Source organism: Pan troglodytes, chromosome 2, assembly GCF_028858775.2.
Source record: "Pan troglodytes isolate AG18354 chromosome 2, NHGRI_mPanTro3-v2.0_pri, whole genome shotgun sequence".
NCBI lineage: Eukaryota > Metazoa > Chordata > Mammalia > Primates > Hominidae > Pan > Pan troglodytes.
In genome coordinates, this window is record NC_086015.1 from 188,695,625 (window position 1) to 188,711,243 (window position 15,619).

The 15,619-nt window shown below is 43.2% G+C and overlaps 1 protein-coding gene across 3 annotated transcripts in view; it reads right to left on the minus strand.

Moving 5' to 3' along the window:
• The window catches only part of LIPH (lipase H), a 46,502-nt gene that overhangs the window by 4,942 nt on the left and 25,941 nt on the right, over positions 1-15,619 (minus strand). For 2 of the 3 annotated variants that reach the window (XM_516924.8, XM_003310156.6), the window contains 5 exons: positions 12,789-12,878; positions 7,905-8,072; positions 5,829-5,924; positions 3,172-3,283; positions 326-499 (listed from right to left, as the gene is read on the minus strand). In XM_516924.8, coding sequence (XP_516924.5) covers positions 326-499; positions 3,172-3,283; positions 5,829-5,924; positions 7,905-8,072; positions 12,789-12,878 — 640 coding nt within the window. The remainder of the gene's footprint in view (positions 1-325; positions 500-3,171; positions 3,284-5,828; positions 5,925-7,904; positions 8,073-12,788; positions 12,879-15,619) is intronic. The other variant, XM_063807404.1, reaches the window with a different exon arrangement.

The following is a 15,619-nucleotide window of genomic DNA, read 5'->3' on the forward strand; positions in this document are numbered from 1 at the left end:
GGCCACTTGCTTTCTGTTTTGGGTTTTTGTTTTTTTTTTTCTTTTTTTGTAGAGACAGGGTCTCCATACGTTGCCCAGGCTGGCTAGAACTCCTGAGCTGAAGCAATCCTCCAAGCTTGGCCTCCCAAAGTGCTGAGATTATAGGCTTGAGCCACTACACTTGGCCTGGGCTACTTGTTTATAATAAAAACTATTTTTGGAAAACCCATCATGTCCCTCGTTGTGAATAATAGAGTCTTATTAACACATCAGACCAAGCAGATTGGACAGGATCCAGCAACATCTTTGGAAAACAGCGTTTTGTCAAACCGTACCCTCAGCTTACCTCTCCGGATGGGCAAGGGACCTTAACTTCATTCGGAGAATCCTGAGCTTGTACCTTGGGCCTATTAGAGATCCCGTAGAGAACATCAAGGAAATTGCAGCCACTTTATCCAGATCTTGATTAAATCTTGCAAGTAGACTCACTTGGTGATATTTCTGAAATGCGGTGGGTTCACTGGAAGGAAGAAGTGATACTGAAAAATGGGTAAGGACTACCAATGAGAGAAAGCAGTTTTGAAGCCTGCAGGCCACTGCTAAGCTGGCAACTCTTTCACCCCATAGCCTGCACCAGCTGACTTTTTTTTTTTTTTTTTTTCTGAGACAGGGTTCACACTGTTGCCCAGGCTGGAGTGTAGTAACCTCCCAAGAACTAGTCAACTTTGATGGGCAAAGTCTGCTGACTCCAAAGGGCTATATGACATTAGAGAGGTATGATGCTAATGACTGCCTAGTACACACCAGATGATGTCCTTGTCTCTCGACTCATCTCTCCAACTCCCCAAAACATTCCGCAAGGGGGGCGTTATGCTCCTCATTTAATAGACAGAAATAGATGCTTACAGAGATCAAGCTCCCCAGGTGACAGGCCTTATATGTAGCAGTGAAGAGATTCCAACCCAGTTCTGGCTGAGTTCAAAGTTACGATCTTTCCATTAAACTGCATCCCTAGATGCCTAAGTATATCTTTAGCCAAACTAGATGCTAATTGAATTGTGCTGTAGCATGTATTTTTTTTAGTTCTCCCTCTCAAGATGAACCTTAAAAGAGGCAAATCCAGAGTCTGATCCTGTTATCCAAGTGTATAGAGATGTTTTCTATAGGTGGAAAACCAAATTGAAGGTAAGGTATATCACTGGAGAGGTTCAGCTCAGTCACTGTCTTTCTGGGGATGTGGAAGAACCACGGAGCCCCTGGCTTTGGGAACAGAAGACTTGCTCTAGACATTAATCCTTTTTTTTTTTTTTTTTTTGAGATGGATTCTTGCTCTGTTGCCCAGGCTGGAGTGCAGTGGTGTGATCTCGGTTCACTGCAACCTCTGCCTCCTGGGTTCAAGTGATTTTCCTGCCTCAGCCTCCCGAGTAGCTGGGATTACAGGCACCTGCCACCCCTCCTGGCTAATTTTTGTATTTTTAATGGAGACAGGGTTTCACCATATTGGCCAGGCTGGTCTTGAACTCCCGACCTCAGGTGATCCGCCTGCCTCGGCCTCCCAAGGTGCTGGAATTACAGGCATGAGCCACCGAGCCTACCCAACATTAATCCTTACTTTGGGAATGGGGTAATCGTGACGAGGTATCTGTCACCCCACTGGGATCATGTCTAAGTCCCATGGAGTACAGAAGTGCCACAAATAAAACTAATCTAAGAGGTGCCCAGATTTTGTTTTCTTAACACCATCTCTACTGAAAGAAACCAGGGCTCCCTGGAGAAATGGTTGATTCCATGGCTGGGGCAGGAAGCGTGCAAAGTGATCCTGGAAACCCGTGTGCCAGAAAGTTAGTAAGTGTTTTAAACAGTGATGGAAGCTGGGCACGGTGGCTCATGCCTATAATCCCAGCACCTTGGGAGGCTGAGGCAGGCAGATCACAAGGTCAAGAGATCGAGATCATCCTGGCCAACATGGTGAAAACCCGTCTCTACTAAAAATATAAAAATTAGCTGGGCATGGTGGCTCGCACTTGTAGTCTCAGCTACTCAGGAGGCTGAGGCAGGAGATTCGCTTGAACCTAGGAGGTGGAGCTTGCAGTGAGCCGAGATCAGGCCACTACACTCCAGCCTGGTGACAGGGCAAGACTCTGTCTCAAAAAAAAAAAAAAAAAAAGATGTAAATGTTCAAAAGACACAGAATCATCTCACACCCATCCAGATGGTTAATATCAAAATAATAGAACATAACAAATATTGGTGAGGATATGGAGAAACTGGATCCTGTATGCACCATCAGTGGGATTGGAAAATTATGCAACCATTAAGGAAAACAGTATAGTGGTGTCTCAAAAAATTAAAAAGAGAACTACAATATGATCCAGAAACTCCACTTCTGGATACAAGTCCAAAAAAATTGAAAGCAGAGTCTCAGACATTTGCAATAGCCAAGAGGAGGAGGCAACCCAAGTGTTCATTGATGGAAGAATAAACAAAATGTGGTATATGCATACAATCAAATATTACTCAGCCTTAAAAATGAAGGAAGTCAGCCAGGCACGGTGGCTCACACCTGTAATCCCAGCACTTTGTGAAGCTGAGGCGGGCAGATCATGAAGTCAGGAGTTTGAGACCAGCCTGGCCAGCACGGTGAAACCCCGTCTCTACTAAAAACACAAAAAATTATCTGGGCATGGTGGCATGTGCCTGTAGTCCCAGCTACTCAGGAGGCTGAGGCAGGAGAATCGCTTGAACCTGGGAGGAGGAGGTTGCAGTGAGCCGAGATGTTTTGATGTATGTATACAATGTGGGATAATTAAATCAGCATATTCATTTATTATTTAAATCCTTTATCGCAAACAAGGATAACTTTTGTATTACATGTTTAATCAAAGGAAGTAAGGAGGAGAGGAACAAAGGGAGAAAGAGAGGGAAAGAGGGAGGAAAGGAAGGAAAAAGGGAAGAAGCAAAGAAAGGAAGAAGAGAAGGAGGGAAGGAAAGAAAAGCCTTGCACCAATCCCATTTGTAAAGACCCTGGGAGATCAAGAACCAGGGAAGCAGCTAAGCAATAGTTCCCCTTATATCTTTTATAGAACAAGGAAAAGCATAGATCTATAAATAAGAAAGTAGGTGGATTTGTGATTTAATTTCTCTGAGCAAAAAGGGAAATAGAGCACTGCAAACAATTGTAACTCAACTTACTGATTGATTTTGGATTCTGTGGTGTTTCCAGCTTTGTCTCTCAATTTGATGGTAATGTCCCCTCTTCTTACATTCTTGTTCCATGTTATAATATCCACAAAGTAATGATACACTGCAAAACAGAGAGAGAACACGGTAAGAGAGAGATACTACCAACTGATCCCCTGAAGGGCTGGTTCCTAAAAACTGAACCTCCCTAATCACTGAGTCTCTTCTTCTCTTTCTCTCTGGTTTCTCTGCAAAGATCCAGGGCAGAAGTTTCTAATATTCCCTTCTCTTCTCTTTGGTAAAGATGGCATGAGTGATAGCAGAGTTCACTGGTTTCTAGTCACCATGATCAGGCATCATCGTTGAACCAGTGTTTCCAGGTATTGTGAAGTCTTAGGGCTTATGGCTGAGTGTGGTTCACATCAATTCCTGCCCATTTTAGACTCAACCAACTAAGGGGCCATTCGGAGACCCTCCAGGGCTGAGACGGTTTTCCACAATTTGGGCCAAGTCCACCAGCCTACCCAGTCTTCCTCATCCTTCTCCCAATCATGCTCCACCACCTGCACTCCCTGCACTGTGAAGGCTCCTGGGCCTTCACCCACCTGGGCACGCTTACTTTGCCAGCTCTGTGAATCCACCTTTTAGGTTTCAGCTTAATGTCATTCCTCCAGAAGCCTTTTCCTGACCCCCAGACTAAGTCAGGTCTCCTTTCTTGAAGTTCCTGCCATACTCTGGACTCTCCCCATTATTATTCAGCACACTTTCCTGTATTTACAAAATGCAAGAAAGGATGATAATAAAAATAAAGTGGCATTCCCTAACCAGCAGACTCAGAGAAAAAAAAAAGTGGTAAATATGTGGGTACATCTATACAAATGTTACCTGAATAATGTCTTATGGGTTTTTTTTTTTTTTAAAAAGATAAAATTAAAACACTCTACAACAGGAACTAATCAGGGAGATGACAGTCCCACGAAGGAATAAGGTCAGTCCTGGATTTGCCATTTTATGGCCCAAGTTGCTCAGGGGCTTGCCCCATACAGACCAGGTAGGTGCCAAATCCTGGGCTGCCACACATGGCTCCAAAGAAAGAGGGAAACCCAGTGATCTGCAGGCTTTTTTTTTTAAAGAATCTCTCTGTGTTGCCCAGGCTGGAGTGCAGTGGTGTAATCTCGGTTCACAGCAACCTCTGTCTCCTGTGTTCAAGCAATTCTCCAGCCTCAGCCTTCTGAGTAGCTGGGATTACAGGCAAGCACCACCACGCCTGGCTAATTTTTATATTTTGTTTTTGGGGTTTTTGTATTTTTAGTAGAGATGGGGTTTCACCATGTTGGCTAGGCTGGTCTCGAACTCCTGGCCTCAAGTGATCCGCCCGCCTTGGCCTCCCAAAATGCTGGGAATGCAGGCATGAGCCACCATGCTTAGCCTCCAGGCTCTTTTAAAAGAGTTGCTCACACCTGGCATGGAAGTTCACACCTGTAATCCCAGCACTAAGGCAGGAGGATTGCTTGAGCCCAAGAGTTCAAGACCAGCCTATGCAACATAGTGAGATTCTGTCTCTAAAAGAAACAAAAAAAAAACAGTTAGCTGGGCATGGTGGCGCATGCCCGAAGTCCCAGCTACTTGGGAGGCTGAGGCGGGAGGATTGCTTGAGTCCAGGAGGTTGAGGTTGCAGTGCCCCATTATTGTGCCACTGCACTCCAGCCTGGGTGACAGAACAAGACCCTGTCTCAAAAAAAAAAATTAACATAGGCTGGGCGTGGTGGCTGATGCCTGTAATCCCAGCGCTTTGAGAGGCCAAGGCAGGCAGATCACCTGAGGTCAGGAGTTTGAGACCAGTCTGGCCAACATGGCAAAACCCCGTCTCTACTAAAAATACAAAAATTAGCCAGGCATGGTGATGCACACCTGTAGTCTCAGGTACTCGGAATCCTGAGGCAGGAGGATCGTGTGAACCCAGGAGGCAGAGGTTGCAGTGAGCTGAGATTGCGCCACTGAACTTCAACTTGGGTGACAGAGTGAGACCCTGTCTCAAAAAAAATAAATATATGAAATAAAATAGTTGTTCCCAAGGAAAGTGAAAATGGGTACAAGACTGTAGGAAAAACACATCTGCCCAAGGAAATTCTAGTTGCTTCCCAAGGCGTCTAATCATCGGCTGCCCCCTTTAATTCCTATCTGGAATACTCAACCTCTCGAGGCCTTTGGGTCATCATGTTTGCTTTAGAGCTGGAACTGACCTGTAGATATGGCTGACACCTGATTTTTCCTAGTCTCAATTTTATGTCTTTTGGGTAATCAAGCTATTTTCTGGAAGATCTTAGTGATTAGAATGGTCATCCAGTGAAACTAACAACCCTGATTTGTTGAGATTTTATTAAATTAATATTTTTAAATGGCATCAGATTAAACCTAATATCCCAGAAGACAGGCATTATTACCCCCATTTGACCAGTCAGGACATTGAGACTCAGAGAAGTCAAATGACTTCACCAAGGTCCCACAGCTATTATGTGGTAGACTCAGGAGTCAACCGAGGCCCTTCCAGCTCCAAAGTTGATGCTTCATCATGGCCCTTATTTGCCAAGAAGTAGCCAGGAAGCTGAGACTCAGCCATCCCCAAAATGAGAGTTAGGCAAAAGCCAACAACCACATTCACCACTCACTGCAGAATGGGCTCTCCTCAGCTGTGTCAAAGAATGCCTTCATCATTGGAGGATCTTTCCCCCTTAGATGGTCTTTCCAATTATCAGCATAATAGCCTATGAAACAAGTTTAAAAAATTGTAAGATTAATATGTATTATATAACCGTAAAAGCAACTGAGGTAGCAAGAACATTGAGTTTGACTGTATCCACCACTTCTGAGAGAAACTCCCTCCCACCTCCATCCCCCATGGTGAGGGTCTGCAGGGTGACCCATCTTGCTGGCCGACCCTGTCCCTAAGAGCTGAAGGGCAACAGGGCCCTCCAGTTGTTTTCCCCCTTTACTGGTTCTCAGTAGCAGGGTGGAGGGGTGTGGGGTGTGGCACACACTGGTGTGGACTAAAAATAACACTGACATTTTTCAGTAATACATTCATTTTCTAGATTAAAACAGATTCAAGTTCATACCTAAAATAGCATCACTCTTGAAAAGCAATATGCTTTCTTGAAGAACTACAATGGGGCCCCTAAATTGCATAGACCTGGGTTTGCCACATGACTGACTGTGTCACTAAGCAGGTGAGTGTCCTCCTTCGTTTTTGCTGTCCAGAGGGCCCTCTTTCTCTCCTCTGTCCCTAGCCCTAGAGAATGGCCTTCACATTCTGCCTTAACTGATCCAGGGTGGGATCCAGGCATCAGTATTGTGTTAAAACTCCTTAGGTGATTCTAAAGCACAATCAAGGTTGAGAACCCCTTGTCTATACCATGCCCTGTTGTTAACTTGGATTTTTCCTTTTGGAAAAAAAATAGAAAATCCTCATGACCATCCAGTTTCAAAGTCCTAACCACCTAGAATATCTGTACTAATCCCTAGCGAATATCCAAGCAGCCTCCACAATATCTATTACCTCACTCCACCTGCTGTACGTGCACACAAGAGCCAGAATGTGGAGTGAGGGCATTTACACAGACATGAGTCTGTGAAAAAGTTCACTTGTCAGGAGGGTCTCTGGGCTCATTGTGGACCCTCTCCCAGCAGAGAAGTTGTAGGCACAGAAAGGGTATTCCTGTCCCCACAGGAGCAGGCTATGTAGAGTGACTGTACCCTGGGTAAGCTTGGAAACTCTTCTGTAACCTTCTTTTCCATGCTAGAATAGAGGGTCCAGGGAGGCTGTACTGCCTTCTGGATGGAATACTCTACAGTTGCTTTTCTTTTCTTTTTTCTTTCTTTTGTTTGTTTGTTTGCTTTTTGAGACGGAGTTTCACTCTTGTTGCCCAGGCTGGAGTGCAATGGTGCGGTCTCAGCTCACTGTATCCTCCGTCTCCCGGGTTCAAGTGATTCTCCTGCCTCAGCCTCCCAAGTAGCTGGGATTACAGGCACCCGCCACCATGCCCAGCTAATTTTTTTGTATTTTTAGTAGAGATGAGGTATCACCATGTTGGCCAGGCTGGTCTCAAACTCCTGACCTTGTGATTCGCCCACCTCAGCCTCCCAAAGTGCTGGGATTACAGGCGTGAGCTACCATGCCCGGTCTACATTGCTTTCTAACACTGTTTATTAGTAGGAGACTAGAGTAGTTCAAAGAACAAATTGGCTAGAAAAAGCTGACTAGAAAAAAAAAAGTCTATTTTTAAAATTTTTTTCTTTTTAAGAAAAATTTTTTTAAATTTTAACCTTTTATTTATTTATTTTTGGAGACAGGGTCTTGCTCTGTGACCCAGGCTGGAGTGCAGTGGCATGATCTCAGTTGACTGCAGCCTCAACCTCCTGGGCTCAAGTGATCCTCCCACCTAAGCCTCCTCTTGAGTAGCTGGGACTACAGGCACGCACCACCACACCCGGCTACTTTTTGTATTTTTGTAGAGACAGGGTTTCACCATTTTGCCCAGGCTGGTCTCAAACTCTTGACCTCAAGTGATCCAGCCGCTTCAACCTCCCAAAGTGCTGGGATTACAGGCACGAGCCACTGTGCCCAGCAGAAAGACAAGTTTTTAATACAATTATGGGGCCAGTTTTTACATGATAAAGTGGTTCTGGGATTCATACCAAAAATTAGTTCTTTGTGAATTAGAGAGGAAACTGCTGGCTGGACTTACCCAGAAGGGGACAGGACTCTTTTTGTGACGTGCCGCAGCTGACACACTTGCCATTCCTATAATCCTGGTAGGAGTCACAGGGATACGCAGTGATGGTGCAGCTCTCTCTCAGGGAAGACAGGTACAGGTATACAGACCTCTGGTGGTCACATTTAAAATACTGAAATCCTTGGTTGTAAAAGAAGTGATGAAAGAGTAGAGCGGTTGAAGCATTTAGTAATACTATATCACATATTCTATACACACACAATTTCTCATCTGGCCCTGCGCTCTTTCAGTGTATTTTATTTCATTTAATCTTTATAAAATCCCATAGATAAGAATTCATGCTGGCAAGTGGGAGGAGAAAAGATGAAATCAAATTAAGGTTGTGGCAAGAATTAGAGCAAATATGCTTTGGTGAAAGACCCAGGGCCAGGTGCAGTGGCTCACGCCTGTAATCCCAGCACTTTAGGAGGCCGAAGCAGGTGGATCGCCTGAGGTCAGGAGTTCGAAACCAGCCTGGCCAACATGGGGAAACCCCGTTTCTACTAAAAATACAAAAATTCCCTGGGCGTGGTGGCGGGCACCTGTAGTCCCAACTACTCAGGAGGCTAAGGCAGGGAGAATCTCTTGAACCTGGGAGGCGGAGGTTGCAGTGAGCCGAGATTGCGCCATTGCACTCCAGCCTGGGCAACAGAGTGACACTCCATCTCAAAAAAAAAAAAAAAAAAAAAAAGACCTTGATTGCTCACGTAGCAATCGAGGTATCTTTCACTGTCATCCAATGCTTGATCCATAGATTGCCTGCATCAAAATTGTGCTTGTTAAAATACAGAGTTCAGGTCCACCCTCAAATATTTCTAATTCAGAGGAGGCACAGGCATCAGTATTTTAACAAACACTGTCCCCTGTCTTCCATGCGGTCCTGAAGCATGTAAGTTTGAAAGCCCCTGGTCTAACATTGCAGGGCTACTTCAGACTACAAAGTTGCTGTGTCTGCTCATCAAGCTGACATGGTGAGGGTGCTTGGGTCCAAGGCCAACTTTCCCCAGGTCATGGAGAATCAGAAGGAATTACCAAAATCGTTATCATAAAAGTAAGTTGCTGGCTGGGCATGGTGGCTCACGCCTATAATCCCAGCACTTTGGGAGGCTGAGATGGGCGGATCATGAGGTCAGGAGTTCAAGACCAGCCTGACCAACATGGTGAAACCCTGTCTCTACTAAAAATACAAAAATTAGCCGGGCATGGTGGCGCACCTGTAATCCCAGCTACTTGGGAGGCTGAGGCAGGAGAATCGCTTGAACCTGGAAGGCGGAGGTTGCAGTGAGCTGAGATCGAGCCACTGCACTCCAGCCTGGGTGATAGAGCAAGACTCCATCCCAAAAAAAAAAAAAAAGCAAATTGCAAATCATTAACTAATTCCTCTTCATTCTGCCTTTTCATATAATATATTTACTTAGAGAAAGGTTGAAAAATGCAAACAACTAGCTTCAGTCATGGAGCTCTCTCACTCACCTGCCACATTTATTATGGGAATTTTCAAACCAGGCACAAAAATTGAGAGGATACAAAGAACCCTCATGCCCATATCATCCCCGCTCCAGTAATTGAGTAATTATCAAAATTCTCCCATTCTTATTTCACTTACTCTCCAGCATTGTGGCATTTAAAAACCAATCTTTCACTGTTAAATATCACTATTAGATCTAATCAAGTACTAGCTTCTATCTTTTTTTTTTTTTTTTTTTGAGATGGAATCTCGCTCTGTTGCCCAGGCTGGAGTGCAGTGGCGTGATCCCGGCTCACTGCAACCTCTGCCTCCTGGATTCAAGCAATTCTCCTGCCTCAGCCTCCCGAGTAGGTGAGATTATAGGCTCGTACCACCACTTCCGGCTAATTTTGTATTTTTAGTAGATACAGGGTTTCACCATGTTACCCAGCCTGGTCTTGAACTCCTGACCTCAGGTGATCTGCCCACTTCAGCCTCCTAAAGTGCTGGGATTTCAGGCATGAGCCACCATACCCGACTGAGTACTAGCTTCTATCTTGAATAGAATAACTTTGACTCTGCTTTTCTCAATGTACGGACTTTACCTATTTAGTTCACCATGATAGTTGAACTATTATGCTGTTCTGAACTGTTATACTATACCGAACTGTTCTCCTTTAGTTCCAGATCCTAACACAGTGCCAGACACATGGCAAATTAATAGGTATTTGTTGGATGAATGAATAAATGCAACCTCTAGTGGGTTCCGCTGTTTGCTGAAACCCCTCTGCTTTATTTCTGCTCGAGGGTTTAACTGGAAGTCTGGTTCTTATGAGCTTCCTCGGTCTGGTACTGTTCAGTGCCAGTAATCCCAACAACTGCCAAAAACTCAAGAGCAAGAGTCATTCGGATTCCTGCCACATTTTTCATTCATGTCAAAGGCAACGGGGCCTGGCACTGCACAGAAGCCAGGCAGGCAATCAAGAGAGACATGGCGGACACCTGCCAGATGTTGAGGGTCATTGGAAAATACAACTGCTCAGTAGTTCCAAAATGCCAGTAAGTTCCAAAAAGTCCAGTAGTTCCATTTCTGGACTAGTGCTGGTTTATGACAATGTGTTCACGAGTCTGTAGTAGAGCATGGGAACCACACAGATGAGACAGTGACTATTTCATTAAGCTAACTGCAATTAATGTAAAGTTCTGCATGTTCTGGATTTATGTCCTTTCTTTTGTTGGGTGTATGTGTTAAAATGCCCTTTATTTTATGGAAATAATGGTGATGATAGATGTATTTTTGTGGTTTAGGATTTTTTCCTAACTCAGCAAATTAAGTATCCCAAATTTGTTTTCAAATATTTTAAAACCAGAAATGTATATATTGTACTTATAACTGCTGAAATAGAACAATCAGAAACACTATCGACAGCCAGGAATGGTTGTTTGTGCTGGGCCCCTGTTGACTTCAGTAAGGATGACACCAGGTTCAAAAGGCTAAAGAAGATACCTAGAGCCAGTGAACAAGACCTACAGCTTATTGGAGGAACTTACATACAGGGACAGTCCAGTGACAACAGGCCAGACATGAGAACTGCAACCACTTGTAAAAAGCATGCAGTTTTTACAGCATCTTCACTTAGCACCCTCACCCTACCCAGCAACCTCCACATGGCAACCCTCATTACTGAAGTGTTGTTGTCAGCTGTGTCTGCCGTAAGGGTCATTCTCAGGGTATGCTGACGTTATTGCTGTCAGGTGTAGCTCACACCTGTAATCCTAACACTTTGGGAGGCCAAGGCAGGAGGATGGCAAAGAAGGAAGAGAAAGGAAGGAAGGAAGGGAGGGGAAGGAAGGAAGGAAGGAAGAGAGAGGAAGAAAGGAAAGAAGGGAATGAGGGAAGGAAGGAAGCAAGGAGAGACAGAAAAAAGAAAGAAGGGAGGGAGAGAGAGAGAAAGAAAGCAGGAAAAGAAAGAGAAAGAAAGAAAGAAAGAAAGAAAGAAAGAAAGAAAGAAAGAAAGAAAGAAAGGTGGCCGTCATATTCTGTCAGTCAGCTCACTTTTATGTTGCCCTCTAACTCCCCATTTATGTTTTTGAGTTTTTTCTCATTGTAAAAGTAATATAAAATTATTTGAAAAACACAAAATGATAGGAAATAGTGATGCAAAAACACCTAAAAATCTGATATCAACAGATTGCCAGTAATAATTACTTGGAGCATTTACTTTTAGTCTTTTTATCTATATTTACATCTGTACAAATACAGATTCAAAAAATAAATTGGCATCATATTATATAGTTTTGTCTTTTTCACTTATCACACTAAGAATTTTTATTACTCTCTGAAAATGTGACTTTTAAGAATTACATTTTTTGTGAGCATACCATAATTCATTTAATAATTTTTGTAAGCTGGCCATTTAAATTATTTCAAAAGCTCTAATTATTATAAATAATGTATGTTGAACATCTTTGCACTCTAATTCTTGTCTACATTTTCCATTATTTCTCTAGGAGCAATTTCCAGGTGTGGAATTTCTAGATCAAAGACATACCTTTTCAAGAGAGAGAAATAATTCATAATAGCTTTCAAACATGTGGCTGTAGTTTTAAAAGTAGTATATTTGAGTTATAATTTATAATTTATATTTATACTACCTGTATCTTCTCAGGAAGTTTGTTTTCTATTAAAAATTACTGCACGTAGAATAATGTCAGATTTTAAAGATATGCCTTTTTCTTTTCTTTTTTTTTTTTTCTTTTTTGAGACAGGTCTCACTCTGTTGCCTAGTTAGAGTGCAGTGGCATGATCACGGCTCACTGCAACCTCTACTTCCCAGGCTCTCAAGCAATCCTCCCACCTCAGCCTTCTGAGTAGCTGAGCCCACAAGCATGCCACAACATCCAGCTAATTTTGTTTTTATTTTTTGTAGAGATGGCATCTCCCCTCTGTTGCCCAGGGTGGTCTTGAACTCCTGGGTTCAAGCAATCTTCCCACCTTGGCCTCCCAAAGTGCTGGGATTACAGGTATGCACCACTGCACCTGGCCAAAATATGCCTTTTTTTTAATTTTTATTTTTTTGAGATGGAGTATCACTCTTGTTGCCCAGGCTGGAGTGCAGTGGCGCGAACTCGGCTCACCGCAACCTCTGTCTCCCAGGTTCAAGAGATTCTCTTGCCTCAGCCTCCCGAGTAGCTGGGACTACAGGCAGGCATCACCACACCTGGATAATTTTTTGTATTTAGTAGAGATGGGGTTTCACTATGTTGGCCAGGCTCGTCTCAAACTCCTGACCTCAGGTGATCCACCCGCCTCGGCCTCCCAAAGTGCTGGGATTACAGGCATGAGCCACCATGCACAGCCTCCAAATATGCCTTTTTATACCACTATTTTACAAAATATAAAGGCTTACCTCCCAATATTGTTTTGGGGCAGCCAGGTTGATCCAATCCTCCATTTGGGTAGAAGTCTATGTTTCCTAATGGCTCCTTGTAGCCCAGTGCTAAAAGAGAACACATTCTGCTTTTACACTCCTTTGAATTTTTCCTATCTCACAGCTCATTTGCCTGTCGGGTATAAGCAGGAATTGTATTATTATTGTTGTTATATCATTATTGTTATACCTATGTAAGAGTTTTGCCGAAAGTCACCCAGCTAGTTAGTTAGAAGGCAATGATTTCCAACTAGGTTAACTGTGAAGATGGTAAGGAATTTACTTCCAATATTTCTAACAACCTAAGGGAGTTTAGTCACTCATCCACTGCAAGGCTAATAAAATGATACATTTCTTCTCTTTTTTTTTTTTTTGAGATGGAGTCTTGCTCTGTCGCCCAGGCTGGAGTGCAATGATGTGATCTCTGCTCACTGCAACCTCCACCTCCTGGGTTCAAGCGATTTTCCTGCCTCAGCCTCCCGAGTAGCTGGAATTACAGGCATGTGCCACCATGACCAGCTAACTTTTTGTGTTTTTAGTAGAGACGGGGTTTCACCATGTTGTCCAGGCTGGTCTTAAACTCCTGACCTCGCGATCTGCCCGCCTCGGCCTCCCAAAGCGCTGGTATTACAGGCATGAGCCACTGCGCCCGGCCCCATTTCTTCCTTATATTTTGCTGCAACCCTTTAATTGCCTGGTGCTTCCGAGCCTCTATTTGCATTTGTATAACTAATAAATAGGAGACAGGAAAAAATGAATGTTTACTTAGTAGATAAAATCTTTAAATATTTCAGACCTAAGATGGTAAAAAGATTGGAACTACTTCTAGAAAATGAGGACCTAGAAATGTATATATAGGTCGGGTGCAGTGGCTCACCCCTATAATCCCAGCATTTTGGGAGGCTGAGGTGGGAGAATCGAGGCCAGCCTGGGCAAAATGGCGAAACCCCATCTCTACAAAATATACAAAAATTAGCCAGGCATTGTGGTGTGTGCCTGTAGTCCCAGCTACTCAAGGGGTTGAGGTGGGAGGATCACTCGAGCTAGGAGGAGGAGGGTGCCGTGAGCCAAAAGCGCGACTGCATTCCAGCCTGGGTGACAGAGACAGACCGTGTCTTAAAAAATAATAATAATAAACATTTTAAAAAGTATATATAGATTTAATAACTGTTTACTGTCTTTATTAAACCCCCAATCAGTAAAGTGCTTGATTTAATATAAATTTAATGTAGGTGTACATACATATGCACATGTATATACATAATGCATCATAGTAATAATAATAATAGTTATTATATATTGAAAACCCACATGTGTCTCTGGGCATGGTACTAGGTGTTTCACAATGCAAAGTGGCCACTGGTAAATTCAGATGAAACAACTTAAGTGAAGATATGGGACCAGGCATGGTGGCTCACGCCTGTAATCCTAGCACTTTGGGAGGCCAAGGCAGAAGGATCATTTGAGCTCACGAGTTTGAGACCAGCCTGGGCAACATAGTGAGACCTTGTCTCTATCAATGAAAAAAAAGGAAGCTCAGAGGACTTAAGGAACTAACATGACATCATTAGAAAGGGCAAAACCTGGGATCTGAAGCTGCATCTGTCTGATGGCAAAACTATACCCTTTCCTTCAAAATTCACTTCCCAAAAATAAATTGCTCTATCCTACTCCACCAAGCATTAAAATGTACTTTGCAAACTTCATAGTAAGAATGCCACTGTTTCACAAAGAGACAATTTCTTTCAAGGCAAATAATTGTTGAACACCACACCAGAATGCCGATGAGAGATGGCAAGGGTTTTTTTAGGTGGTTGTATCATGAAGAGAATGTCCGATTAAATGACCACTCTGCTGTTTCCTCAATCCTCCCCAAGTTCCTACTCCAGCTCTTCTCCCAGACATCTGGATATAGGTACCCATCCTTGAGTATCACCCAACCCCACATAACACGTATCCAATCCCAGACACAAAAACAGCACCGTGAAAGACAGAAATGGGCCAGCCACAGTGGCTCAAGCCTGTAATCCCAGCACTTTGGGAGGCTGAAGTGGGAGGATCGATTGATCAGCCTGGACAACATAGCGAGACCCCCATCTCTACAAAAAGAAGATAAATTTAAAAATTAAAAAAATAAAGATGGCCAGGAAGAGTGGCTCACACCTGTAATCCCAGCACTTTGGGAGGCCAAGGCGGGTGGATCACCTGACCTCAGGAGTTTGACACCAGCCTGGCCAACATAGTGAAACCCTGTCTCTAGTAAAAATACAAAAATTAGCTGGGAATGGTGGTGAGTGCCTGTAATCCCAGCTACCTGGGAGGCTGGGGCAGGAGAATTGCTTGAACCCAGGAGGCAGATGTTGCAGTGAGCCAAGATCACGCCACTGCACTCCAGCCTGGGTGGCAGGAGTGAAACTCCGTCTAAAAATAATAAAATAAAATAAAATAAAATAAAATAAAATAAAATAAAATAAAAATAAGATAAAATAAAATAAAATAAAAAATAAAATAATAAAATAAAATAAAATAAAATAAAATATAAAATAAAATAAAATAAAATAAATAAAATAAAATAAAATAAAATAAAATAAAAATAAAGACAGCAATGGCCAAGAAGATCTGCAGAGAGCCAGAGAGCTGTAGGTGCATCAGAGTGACTCTGTGTGGAGAGATTTAACACCTGCAGCTCAAGAAAATAAAAAGAACCAACAACACTAAGAAATCATGCATGCAAACCCAGTTGCACATAGGAAAACACTTATCTTCATGTTGAAAAAATTAGCCTGTCCTTCATTGAGCATGATGATTCC